The following is a 13,449-nucleotide window of genomic DNA, read 5'->3' as shown; positions in this document are numbered from 1 at the left end:
AGTAGCAGAGACCTGGGAGTGCTCAGGGCTGGAGCCAGTGAGGCTCTGACTGGGTAGAAAGTGCATCATCTATTATGAGGTCACCAGGCTGAGCGCAGAGCACAGGGGAGGCATTTTCAGGGACCAGAATTGAGGAGAGCGAGTTCTAGACAGAGCTAGGCTCCAGAGGTCCAGACAGGAACATGAAATGATGGTGTCAGGTGCCCCAAGCCAAACTTGAAATTGCTGTACAAGGAATCAAATTTGGTTGGAAGCATGACGCTGGACTTCAAGGTCAGTTTATACTAACATAGCTCTGATTAAGGGTCACCTTCTTTACTTGTGACTGTCTTTACCTGTCCTGAATAGGATGAACTAATTGTTTGACTTAGGATATAGTCTGACACACTGAACAACTCAGTTTTCTTCCTATATATACATGGAAATGAGCTTTTTTAGGATAGCTTCAAAAATGTAAGGTCAAGCATGGCGTGATGGCACACGCCTGTAAGCCCAGCACTCGGGAGACTAAGGCACGATGATCACTGTGAGTTTGAGGCCAGCGTGGGCTATGGAGTGCATTAAAGGCCAGTCTGAACTATACAGTGAAACTGTACCTCAAAAAAGACAAAAAAAAAAGGGGGGGGGTGTAAGGTCATTAAGATTTACCTGGAGAATTCCTCAAATTTGGTTTGAGGCAACTGAAAATGGGTGGATTAAGCAAAATCATTATTCTATCAACTCTATTACTTAAGGGGTGTTTTTCAGGTGCCCTTGGAGTGTTGAAAGCCATCTGGAGCTAGGTCTCCTGTGGCTTCCAGTCACCAGGGATGGGAAGACTTGCCCACAGTCTGAGGTCCCAGAAGGTGTTCCAGAAGTAGGTGACCCTACTTCATCTTCTCAGGGGATTCAAAACAGGGATGCCCTTTGGGAACCCATCTTGGCACTCACCTCATCTCCACTGTACTGCTTCAAACAGTGAAGGAGGCGGCAGGTGTTGGATAACCAGAATGTTGTCATCTCAAAGTCGTCATTGTGCTTCTGGGAGAAGAAATGGAGATTCCCAGTTATGAGTAGGTGGTTCCTGTCAGGTGAAATGCTCACTCTGTCCCTATGTCCCCGTGTTTCCCACTGTTACCTAGCACTCCCCAGCATCCCTGTCTGGCAGGGCTCCTGCCTGTCAGAGTGGAGATCCCCTGCTGAGAAGCTGTATTCCTGCTCCTCCACTACAAGGAACAGTATATATGACCCCATCTGTTCCCCTAATCAGTGATGAGCGTTCAGAACACACATGAGTAAAAGCTGCTCCCCACAGCTGAAGAACACAAAGCCAAGTGGTGCAGACAAAGCTCAGCCCAGAGCCCCAAGTGCTAGTCTAACCCTTTGGTCTAGCTAGCCCTGATTCTGAGCTATTGGCTCTTCAATACAGGAAGCCAAGAAGCAGGGCAGTGAAACATTCTGGTGTTCCAGGAATTTAGAGGGCAGGTGTCCAATGATTTCAAGTACAGAACATGGCAACCGACTCATACCTATGTGTCAAAAGGCCATTTAGCAACCCACTTATGATCCAGCTTCTGTACCATACAGCTCATTCTCTGAGGCATCATTGTTATTTAAATGGCAGAGCAATTTGAGTGGACAATAAAAAGGTTGGGGAGACTAATTTATTTGAGGATAACAGAAAGGCTTCCCTAAGGAAGTGACACAGTCAGACCTGGGCTGCCCAGGCCTGGTCTAAGACTCCATGTGGAAGCTGTTAAAAATGTCAAAGCCAGAGACACAAATTTGAGTGCAACTAGTAGGCGGATGACACATATTTAGTGTTGTAAGTGGATTAAACTGTACATGGGGATTAGAGCAGAGAAGGCCCCGCTGCTTCCGGGAGCATGGCGTCAGAAGCTAGGGCTGGCTTGGCGCTCTTACAGTGGGAGCCAGGAGCTAGTGGATTCCGATTGTCTAGCCTCAGTACTCTTGAGATGGCTTGGATCTGGAAGTGGCACTATGGAGGAGAACCAACGGCAGTCTTGGAGCTCATGCCTGCCTGGAGGTAGAATGCCTCTTCCTGAGGGCAAATCTCTCTCAAAAGTCTCCCCTTGGAACTACACAGCCACCTTTCTGTGGGCAGACTTCAACTTTGCAGGTTTGCTTCTGTCTTCATTGGTGAAGAGTCTAACGTCTCAAGGAGCATTTCTGAGCTGCTTCAACACCTAAGACAGCAGGGTCCTGGTCTAGCCTGCCTTCCCTTGTAAGCTGATGAATGTCAATAGTTTCCCCCTGTGCCACACCCTGGGAAGTAAGTATTGGCCCCTTTGGAAAGACACAAGAGTGCCTGGTTCCAGATATGACCCTGAACTCTGTCCAAGGTGAGGCGGACCCACTACTGGCTGCAGCAGGACATTGCCCGGGTGTCCTTGGCACTGGGCAGCCAAGGCTTCCCTAAGTACAGTGTTGGGTGTCTCTGGAGGCCCAGCAGAGATGTGTGAGGTCTACATTGGAGTTCTGGGCTTCCTGCCATTTCTGAGCCTGCACAACCTTCTCTGGGAATTGCTGGGCACCCCTGCTAGCACAGTTGGAGGCTTGAAAGAACCCAGAAAAGAGGAGCAACAGTGAGATGTTACCCTCCTTCAGTGTACTGTGAACCCCAGCCTTCTGCACAGACGTCTTACCTTCAGGACTTTCTTAATGCCATTGATGGTGGAGGTCAGCAAGGAGTGCACCTTGAGGTCATCATTGGTATAATCTGCATGTCTGATGCACATGTAAAGGATGTATGCAGGGAGACACGGCACCGTGCCAGACAACGTCTGGGGCTTCAGGTCTAAAACAGTGACAGCAAGTGTGAAACCTATGAGGTCACTTTGGTTATTAGAATGCTCACTTCAAATAGAAATGCTCACAGTATTTCCTTGCAGCTCACCTAGGTCAAGAGAAAAGTGCCCAGAATATGCAAATTCTTTCTGACTTCAACTACCAATAGTTTCAGACACCATTAAAAGAAAATTAGGCAGATGTGGTGGTTCATGCATAATCCCAGCACTTGGGAGGCTGAGGCAGGAATATTGCTATGAGTTTGAGGCTAGCCTGGGCTACATAGAGTTCAAGGCCAGCCTGCACCACAAAGCAAGATCTTGTCTCAAAAATAAAGCAGCACAATGCAATGCCACACAATGCAATGCAAAGCAAAGCAAAAGTTCCTAGTAGTTTGCACTGCAATATTAAAACAGGCTCCTAAACTTTTATCCTTATAACATGTAGGAAAAAGGCCCGCAAGAGCTGTGATGGTCTTCAGCCAAGAAGGGCTCTATGGCCAGAGGTAGGCAATGGACAGCAACTGGCTCCTTTATTGGTGAGTATTCCTGGATTTTTAATTCTTGGCACACCCACTCCTTACTAATGAGCACAGTTGGTTCTCCAACAGCCAGTGTACAAAGGTTGACCCCAGGAGAATTTGGCAAAGTGGGTATTTCCAAAGACAGAACCAGTCTGCCAAGGACTGGGAGCAACCTCTGTCCTAGGGAGTCATCAGTTTGGGGCTGAATTGCATAACTGCAATAGTCCTGACGTCTCACAGCCAAACCAATGTAGCAGGCCAACACCACTCTGCGCTCTTTCCCAGCGCCTTCCCAGCCTGTCACTTCCTCCAGGTCCTCTCTTCTGCATCCCCTGCCCACCTTCCCCTGGGTAGGTCTTCTTAGGTTAGAATGCGAGGGCCTTGTGATTCTTCCCATGACTTGAACACTCAGACTCAACTCTGACCCCTTCCTGCTAAAGCCTTTGGAGAGCCAGGGAGAAACCGTCAGACTGCTTTCTAATCCAGAGTATGCTGAAAGAGCCAATAAACCAGGCTTCAGTGATGGTGGAGGCCTGGCGCAAAGGCAAGATGGCGGGTGAGAATGGGACCTGGAAGTCTCACTGGGGCTCTCACAACATCCTAGCCTTCAGCCTTCACTCTTATTACCTGCCCAAACCAAGCCCATGATTCCCTCCATCCTGGAATGCAATGAGGGGAAGCCACCAATGGTCTACCAGCAAGCAGGCAACATCCTCAAGACTTCTCCTAGGGCTGATCTGGCTTGGGGGGCTGTGCTGCCATATTTTCAGTTGCTACTTGGGCTACACCATCCTTTCCAATGCACCCTCTCAGTTAAATGATAACTATAGGCCTTAATACTTTGGATATATGGTTTAACATCTAGGCATTTTGTAAATTTGATAAATGAGCACATATTAGCCTTTGGTTCTAATTAGAATGCTAAGAGTATTTATCCAGAAAAAAACCCTTCTTTTTAGGTTTAGACTTCCAACCCCATACTTCTGACTGTGACCAAACAGCCTTTCTTGGATTTCCCAGCTAGATCTTAGCACCTTTACAGAGGAAACCATGACTATATTTCCATCTTTCCTCTAAAGCAACATGATGTTGCTTAGTTTCTAGGAAGGGGTCTGTCTGTTTGGATGGGGTATGCTGGGGCACGGATACTGGATGTTTTTCCTGGGTAACTCAGCAGGAGTGATCTTGCTGCAGCCACTTTAGCAATGACAGCATCCAGAAACCACTGGCTTGGCATTTATTAACTTTAAATAAAGTTAAATAGTCTTAAGTTAACCCCAGTGCTTTGACCTTTGAACTTCATTCACTAGGGTATAAATGTCTGTTCCTAACAGATTAAACCTGTTTAAAGAAGTTTTATGTGAACTTGTATCACATTTAATAGCTGGACAATTATAGGGCAAATTGATAAAAGAGCAAAATGTCCACTTGTGAGTGGGCTACTAAAAACATCTAAAATAACAAGTGGAAGGAGCAGCCAAACTAAAGAAGTGGAAGAATTCTTCCTGTGGCCCAGGCTTAGGCTCAGTGATCTGTGGAGTGAGACTTCAGTAGTCTGCGCTGAGTTCCTTCAGACTTGGAATGTTTGTCTCTTGAACTTAACTAACCCAGCAAAAGCTGCCATTTCTTCAAATTCCTCATTGTGAGAAGGCTTTGCACTTTCCACCCTGCACTTTCACCTCTGCTACATGTCATGTGATGTGGCAGGTTCCACTATACTACTTTATGAATGGGGACAATGGGCGCAGAGAAGGGAGCTAGTCCTGGGGGGTGCAGCAGACAAGATCAATCACTGAAGATTCTTCCTCCTGCCTGTGCAGGAAGCTGCTGGACTGGGCTGGGCACAGAGCAGGAAGGTGGTCTGCTGAAGGCATATGGGGCATGAAATCAGAGGGGGAGGGGATGATAAGCTTGGCAAGGCGTGCTGAAGTCATTGAAGAAAGCAGCTCTGAAGAACTCTGTGTGCCAGCCCAGAGGGCAGCACACTCTCCCAGCCACATGGAATTATCTAAGCACAAATGTGAGCAACCTACAAATATAATGCAGACTTCACTCGTTGATTATCCAGGAAGAGTAACCCTGAGGGGTGGAAGATAAACAGGAAAGCTCTCCTTTTCTTGCAGCTGAGGCAGTAAGTCTTTCAGGCCTGAGAACCAAGCTGGGGTGCGGGGCTCTGAAAAGCAACTCCAAGAGCTGCCTAGTAACCCTGGGGATCATATCAGGGCCAGGCAGTGTCAGACACTGTCACATGCTGAGGTGAGAAACTGCAGGGACAGTACTGGCTATCTTGATGAACTTCCATGATGATCCTTCCAGAAGGATCCTGACCTAGGTACTGTGCGTGCATGAGCTCAGTGCTTGTCAGACTTCAGTGAGCAGGTAAACTATCTGATTTCTTGCTATATGCATTCTGATTAGGGAAGTCTATAGCAGAACCTGGAATTTTGCATTTCTAGCATTTTCTGAGAGGATGCTGATGTTTCTGGTCTGTGCAACATATTTATAAACTTGATTTTTATAACTCTGTGCTACTGGTGCATTGTCTTCCCAATGTTTTTTATGAGAACACTGGTGCCCAGCTACAAGGGTAGGAAAAAAGGGCCAAGTTTGCCAACATGCTAACTTCAGACCCATCACCATATATGCTGTATCATATGATATTTAGGAAGCGTAAAGTTCTCAACAAACAAGGAATTTGATTCTTTGATTTACTGCAGATCTGTTGTGTGATCTAGACATGTTATTAGAATGACCTCAGTTTTGTTTGTAAATGAGAGCAGTGTAGTACCTACTGAAAAGGCTGTTACTAAAATAAAGACAAGGAGAGTTAGCTAAGGTGGTTGGCAGCATTCCTGGCAGCAGGATGCACCCATAAACTTGAGCTGACTGACAAAGCTTTGTCACTCATACCAAGCTTCACCAAGGAAAGAGGACTGTGGCTGGCACTGGGGAGGAGTGAGTGGCAGCTGGAGTCACGCTGGTAGCTCCCCCATCCTCGCCCAGCACAGGGGGAAGAGATGTCTCCCTTTCCCCAGTTTACATGAGGCTCCAATTTGGATTTTTTTTTTTGTCTTTTTTTTTTCCTTTTCCTTTTTATCAGTACCGGGGATTGAACTCATGACTGCCTGCTTGCAAGGCAGGCGCTTATGCCGCTGAGCTAAATCCCCAGCCCCTTGGATTTTTTTTTTTTTTTACCTAAAAAGGCAGTGGGTTGTTGGTAGGGGCAGCTGGAACAGTGGGTGTGAGGGAGGGGAGTGGGCAGGGCTGTGTGAGGGCGGGGGTTGAGGAGGCCTGTGCTGTAGACAGAAAAGGGAGTGGGGAGATGGTGTGAGGGTTGATGTATGGGGTGCCATGATGGTTCTTGACCTGTCACCAGGTTCCTGATGAGGGCAGCCTCGTCGTCCTTGTGGTACTCCAGCATGCCCTGGAAGTCCTTCTCTTTCCGCTGGACAGTGACCTGCCTGGTGAGTTCATGGTGCCTCCTGTCACTCTGGGCCAATGCCTGGGCAGCTGCATGGGAGAGGAGAGAGGAGAGGAGAGGAAACATGAATGAGGACTGTGACAGTTCATATCTTGGTGTCCCTCTAAAGCCTCATGTGGGGCTTTTGGGAGGGGATTGGATCCCAGGGGCATGATACTCATCAACTGACCCATGGCGGAGCTTATGGCTAATTGTGATTTGGGAGGGAAAGCCAGGTCAGAGGAAGTAGATCTCTGGGAGCATGGCCTGGGAGCTTTTGTCTCCTTCTCTCCTCTCTCTGTGTTTCCTGAGTGCATGTGATAAGCAAGCCTCTTCTGCCATGCCCACACTGCCATGCTGCCTGCCAACTACAGACTGAAACTTCAACAAACTGTGAGCCAAAATAAATCTTTCATTCTTAAGTTGTGGATATTGGTATTGTGTCAATGACAAGAAAGTAACTAAGACAAGGACATCGAATGGCAGGTTGTGGGGAGGGCTGGAACCAGTGCACAGAAGCTTGGACCTAGGTCAAGGGTCAATGCTCTGGGTCCTTGAGCTCCCACACACTGCTACAGCAACCTATATCACACTTTAGATGTGGCCTTAAGATCTAGCAATTGATTCTGTGTCCACTCCAGACAAGGGGAGGAAACACTCTCAAAATGGCAACGGACAGGTTCTGGAGCAGAGAAAACTCGTGAAGGTATGAAGGTGCAGGATGCTCAACCCATTCTGTGGGCAGCTGCTTCTTTTTCCCTATCAAGTTGCCATCTTGCTGGAGGATGTTACAGCCTGGCCAGGCCTGCTATGCTTGATTCCCTTGTGTGGCCAGAGATCAGACATCACAACACAGCTGCAGTGCAGCTGAGGACACTGCCTATGGCTATGGGAAGGGAAGCATAATGGAGGCCAGGAGGCAGAAAGACACTGTGTGGCACCTAAAGGTAGAGTTAGGTTTGGGAACCTGCTAAATGCAGTCCATGTGACTACACAGTTACTCAGGAGGAGCTTTGGTGGTACATTTGAGGGTTATAAAAGCTTGACCAACCCTCACTCAAGCCCTCCTTTAGCCTGAGAAGGAAGAATGGAAGACACCACAGATTTACCTCCAGGCACACCTGGGTGTCTACCGCACAAAGGGCACTGCTGTAAGCACTTGAGCAAACACAGGGGAGCCCCCAGCTTTGTCCCTGGCCAGTCTAGGCAAGGAGATGCATCTGTATCTTCACATGGAAGCATGCACTACAATGCAGCTTGGCCAGGGCCAGTCTGGGCGTGTATACCATGGGTGCTGATGGCTGCTGAAGCTGGAAAGACTCCAAGGAGCACTTTCAACTTTCAACTACTAGGCAGTCTACTGACCCCACTTCACACAAGCTCCTGGACAACGGGGAGAGAAACAGGGAGGCTCTGTGTGTGGGCACAGTGTGGAGAGGAGTACCAAAGCACAGTTGGGCATTTACTTCGCAGGCCATGGTGGGGGTGGGTTATGGAGGACAGACAGTGCCATGACTAGAGACAGGGCCTGGGAAGCTAATCAGTCACCTTGGGACAGGGGACAAGATTGGTCACAGGAGATGGAGGGGCATACACAGGAGGAAAAGGAATGATAGGACTAAGAAAAAGGGAAAAGCTAGAGGCCAAAAAACTAGGAAAATGAGAACAGACAGAAAATGAGAAAGTCAAATATGGAATGGCTCCTTGGGCAGGTATGGGGAGAGATCATCGGCTAGTAAGAGACCATTCCTGCCGATATGTGACCATGTGCCTGGACCAACGCTGGCTACCAGAGTCCCTGGTCTACAGCAGCAGGTGGATGCAAGCAGGTGATTAACTTACACCTGTGATCAGGGCTGTGCCAACAGCTTGTAGTGCTGGGACAGCATATGACAGGAGCCCTGGGTGGCGGCCCTTGAGCCGAAAGTGAGAGGACGAGAGAGAGATCCAGGGGATGAGGGGCCATACAGTGGCCCACACAGAGTGGCATGTGCTTTAAGAGTGGCATGCTTAGATATGCAGCAGGGGGTCAGAGTAGAAGCAATTCTTGGTGCTCAGAATGGTGCTTTAGGTAATTTTCTAAACTGGACTCCAGACTGGATGTTTAATCCTGACACTCCATGCCATGGGGTGAGGACCCTGGAGATGGAATCTATGTCTTGCACAGCATTCTTTTTTACCCCAGAAAGTACTGTCTCCAACTCTAAGCCCTTTGAAGGCAGCAATTACCAGGTCTCTGTGCTGCATTTTTTCCACCCCACAGATCCTTGGCTTGGAGAAAGCACCCAAAACCTGCTAGATTCACATTTTCTGCCTCGATTCTGTCAACCCCATATAAGTTCATGGGGTCTGAATTCCTCTATTGCATGGCTAGAGCAGGCATGGCCACTCGAAAGATGGCAAAGTGTACAGTGTAGCAAAGGGTAGCAGCTTGGTCCTGCAGGAGTGGCCATGGCCACCTCTGCCTCACAAAACAATACATTCACACACACTCTACCTTCTAGGTCCTGGCCTTTCTTCATGTAAATCTTCAGTTGTTTTTTTAACTTCCTTTCATTCTTTTCCAGCTTCTCGACTAATTCTTTAAGATCCTGAAAAGCAAAAGGGAGTAGAGTCAGAACAGACTCAAGCACTAGCCTGGATGGCAGGTAAAATACTTGCTGAGAGCAGTGGAACCAGAGAAGCTTGCCTGCAGCTGTCCAAGGGGCCCAGCCAGTGTCCTATCTGCAAGTGTGCCCCCAGAGGCTTGGCTACTTGTGCTGGAGCCCAGGAAGCAAGCCTGAGCCGGAACCCACCATCTCAACAATCACAGGACAAACTCTTCCTAGTTCTGGCAGTTGTGGAATCCCAGAGCTCCCAATCCAAGTTTCCTCAGGTTGCCATATCAATCTGTAGGAGAAACTTAGGCTGCTGTCCTTGGGAAGGGTGGGCAATGTCTTAGGAAGAAACAGACAGAGATGTAGCAATGTGGGCCCAGGGAGAAAGCGAGATTACCTGGGCCTAGAAGCCAGACAGCAGCAGCTGAGGCCTCAATCCCTAGCAACTGTTGCCACTGGAAACAAGTCAGTCTTCTGGGATCCAGCACAGCAAGTGATTGAGGGAAAAATTTTCCTGTTGCTGATGTCACCCAGATTCAGCTAAGCAGTCCTCTGTGTCACAGGAGGAAGGGAGGAAGAGCCCATTTTGTCACTTTTACAGTCCAGCCTCAGTGATTCAAGTGATGGGAAATACAAAAGTAAACATGCTCTCTTGGAACCTCTAAAGGCATCTTAGGTGACAGTTGGTTAAGGCTGGCCCATAGACGAGAGTCAGCCAAAATGTCAGCCCCAGTACTGTGGCTAATGAAGATAAAAAGCTGAGCCATGGATACTGTAATGACTTCATTCATTTATCTTGATAAAAAACTAAAATTAGAAGAAACAAACTCTCAGATATATATGAAAACCCTGTTCAAATGGCAGGAGAAGGAACACGGTAAACTCAGGTCAGGGCTCTGTGGCAGACTTTACAGAGAGATTACTTGGTACAAAGGATCCAGGTAGTCTGAGAAATTCTAGCGAGTTCTTAGGGAGGACATAAGCCCTCCTGGGAAGCCTCAGGCCTACTGTAACTCTGCCTTATGCTCGGATGTACTTCTTGAGCTGTGCCCAAAGCCTCTGAATGTTCCTGCAGCTGATTTGACTTTGCTGAACTACTCCTGCCACCCATTCTTCATGGTCCTGTAACCCTTTCCCCGTCCAAACACCTGGAATCCTCAACAATGGCCCTGACTCTTGCAGTGCATGCATTGGTGCTTGGAGGCAAGGAACTCCACTGATTCAGAAAATGAGGAACTCAGTCTGCACAGGCCGAGCCTGGCCAGGGCCCTCGTAGTACAACTGCTAACAGGTCCCCATGCTCCTCTATTCAACACTACCAAATCCAGCAGACAAAAATGTGTTTGGATCTTTCCTTTGTTTTAAAACCTTTCCCTAGTCTCTAGAAGGACAGACAATAAATACCCCAATACCTACTTTCAACTAACTAAACACCAAACACTTCCACGAGGAAAGAGAGTTCAGCAGCCAGGCATAAAGCTCTAGTGTGTCAGGCAGTCTCTGCAAAGAAACCCAGGTAGTGGGAATTTGGTGATTTTGTACTGGTGAGCTCCTGTATTTTGTTTGCTAGCATTTTTAGGTCAATATCCCTCCTCCTAGATACCATAAGGTCATGTTTCTAAATGTGCCAAGCAACATTACATAATGTCATGCCTCCCAAACTTGCTATGATTTGGAACCACCTGTATCTTTAAAGTTTAACATTAATAAAGTTAGAACAAAGAAAAGGGGAAGGAATATTTGAAAAATTATGGAGTTACTGAGGTCCAAAATCACACAGGCTAAAATGATCATAGCCTACAGGACAGAGTTCATCCTAAGAGGAACACTGACACTGAAAGATGCAGGTGTCTGAAGGTATCTCTGCTACCAGGAGAGACTATCACATTTCTCTACCCAGCCCTTTAAGAGTGCAAGTGATCTTACAACCACACTAGCCAGAAGCAATTTCCCCTAAATTGCTATACACATGAGCCCCAAAATTTCCTGGTATACTGTGTTGTGATTAACTGTACACACATGTTCTCGCTGATGGATACATGCGCTTTGCTGGCTAGCACATGGAAAACACCATGATTTTCTGAGCAGGAAAGATAAACCAAACTACTCCCAGAACTTGCTGTGGTTGAATCTGCTTATGGGTCCCAGACTCTGCCTGGGTAAAGGAAGAATCATGCCTATCTTCTTCCTTACCCTCACCTAGCCAAGCAGTGATGGCAAACCTTTTAGAGCTTCCAATGATACAAACACTCTGATGTAGTACATGTGCCACAGATGTGCCACGGCTGCCCTATGGCACATTACCTTGGCAGAGGGGCCCATGGTACTCTTCTTTTGCTCCAGTGGTCTCTTAAGGTGGACCTACTGACTTTTTCTATTTACTGACTCTAGGCTGTCCTTGAGAGTGAACACCGTGGCTGCATGGTACCAGCTCTCTTTGCTAGATAGTCATCCACCAACCACATTATTGGTCAGTGGCCCTCCAGGGAGTACAGGTGGGCCCATGCATTTTTTTTCGCTGCCACCTCTACCTGGCAGACACTGGCCTAACAATTTAGTAGGCACATTTCTTTCTATAAAGCCACCTCTTTACACTCATATGAGCAACAGATAGTGACATGAAAATGGAAAGTGAGAAAGAAAGGAAAGGAAGGATCATATGAATCCAAGTTCCACTTGGAAAGCTGGTGGTCCAGGAACAACACTATCCCTACTCTTCGTGAAATCAACCTGGGGTTACCAGGTTGCCTCGCTACAAGAGAAATGGCAACCTGGATGCTGGACTGGACACTGTTGGTATGTGACCAGTTGTTCATATTTGGGGGACCTGCCTTTGTCCGCGCCCCCCCCATAGGCATGCTCACTCCAGAAGGCAAGAGGCTGCTGCTATGCCATCCCACCCCTCCCCTGTACTCCTGTCCTGGTACCTTTGTCTGTACCCGTCTTCCTCCTGCCAAACTACACAGCACGTCCCCTTCATGCCTCATTCCCCCCCACCCCCCCCGTAGCCTTCCTGCTAATTAGCTCTCTTTTTGTAATATTTGCAGCTAATCTCATGTAGAATCATGTTTTTAAAAACACTGTCTTTCTTCCTTTTTATATGCCTTGCATCTACTGATCTGTAAGCTCTCATAGGACAGAGGCTTGCTTTCCATTTGTCTAGCATCTGCCAGGGCTCCTTTGGTGACAGCCTCCAAGTTGTCCATCAACAATTCCTTCTATTGGGAGATGAGGTTTATCCCCCAGGATACCTGGCCCAAGGTGATCTGTCTCGGGCAATAGCATGTGATGACAGCAATACTGTGCTAGTTCTGGGACCAGACCTTAAGAGGCCCATGGCTCCTGCCTTAATCCCCTTGGAAGACAGCTGCTAAGGTTAGACCAATGAATGGGAGAGCTCTTGGAGACTCAGACCACTAGAGGAGAATGGAAGTTCCAGACATAGGTGTGAGGCTATTTTGGATTTTCTAGCCTTGTTCAATATCATGTGGAACAGAGACATGCTGCCCCACCAAAAATGAGAATACTTGATCTATACAATAGTGGTTTCTACTTTAAGCCACTCAAGATGTTTCAATTACCTTTCATTGGCAGACTGGAGACTTCTAGAATCTTTGTTCCTGCTAGAAAGCTAAGGACACCAACCTTTGTATGTGGGTAAAATCTACCCCAGTGCTAATTTCTTACAGCATATGATTACCACAGCTGCAATCCACAAAGCATGGTTACTTACCAAGTTCTCATTGGTTAGCCGGGATATTTCCTGCTGGACACCAAATTCCACCTGGGCCTCTGGGGAGAGCAGCAGTGTCTGGCAGAAGGTCTGTTGCTGTTTGTCCATCTCCTCTTTCAGAGCCTCCAGCTGGGCCTTAAGGCTTTCCACCTCCTCTTGGTGTTCTAGACTCTGGGCCTGCAGCTGCGCTTCTAGTAGCCTGTAGCCAGGAGAGGAGGACAGGTGACCACGTGGATTGGGATTGCTCCCCCAACTGAGGACCACAGACAGAAATACATTAGGGGAACAGCCAAGCACACAGCAACGAATGGGTTTCACCAGTTGGGGATGATTGCAGCAGGGAGACAGA

General features: G+C 47.8%; 1 protein-coding gene across 2 annotated transcripts in view; it reads right to left on the bottom strand.

Annotated features, from left to right (window-relative positions):
* Myo5b (myosin VB) overlaps positions 1-13,449 on the bottom strand; it is a 359,763-nt gene that overhangs the window by 11,464 nt on the left and 334,850 nt on the right. For both annotated transcript variants that reach the window (XM_063231700.1, XM_063231701.1), the window contains 5 exons: positions 13,101-13,299; positions 9,268-9,361; positions 6,677-6,820; positions 2,646-2,797; positions 931-1,020 (listed from right to left, as the gene is read on the bottom strand). In XM_063231700.1, the coding sequence (XP_063087770.1) occupies positions 931-1,020; positions 2,646-2,797; positions 6,677-6,820; positions 9,268-9,361; positions 13,101-13,299 (679 nt within the window). The remainder of the gene's footprint in view (positions 1-930; positions 1,021-2,645; positions 2,798-6,676; positions 6,821-9,267; positions 9,362-13,100; positions 13,300-13,449) is intronic.

This window comes from Cavia porcellus, unplaced genomic scaffold (assembly GCF_034190915.1).
Source record: "Cavia porcellus strain 051 isolate PalLab524CR breed Dunkin Hartley unplaced genomic scaffold, mCavPor4.1 scaffold_20, whole genome shotgun sequence".
Lineage (NCBI taxonomy): Eukaryota > Metazoa > Chordata > Mammalia > Rodentia > Caviidae > Cavia > Cavia porcellus.
This window is presented reverse-complemented; position numbering and strand designations above follow the sequence as displayed.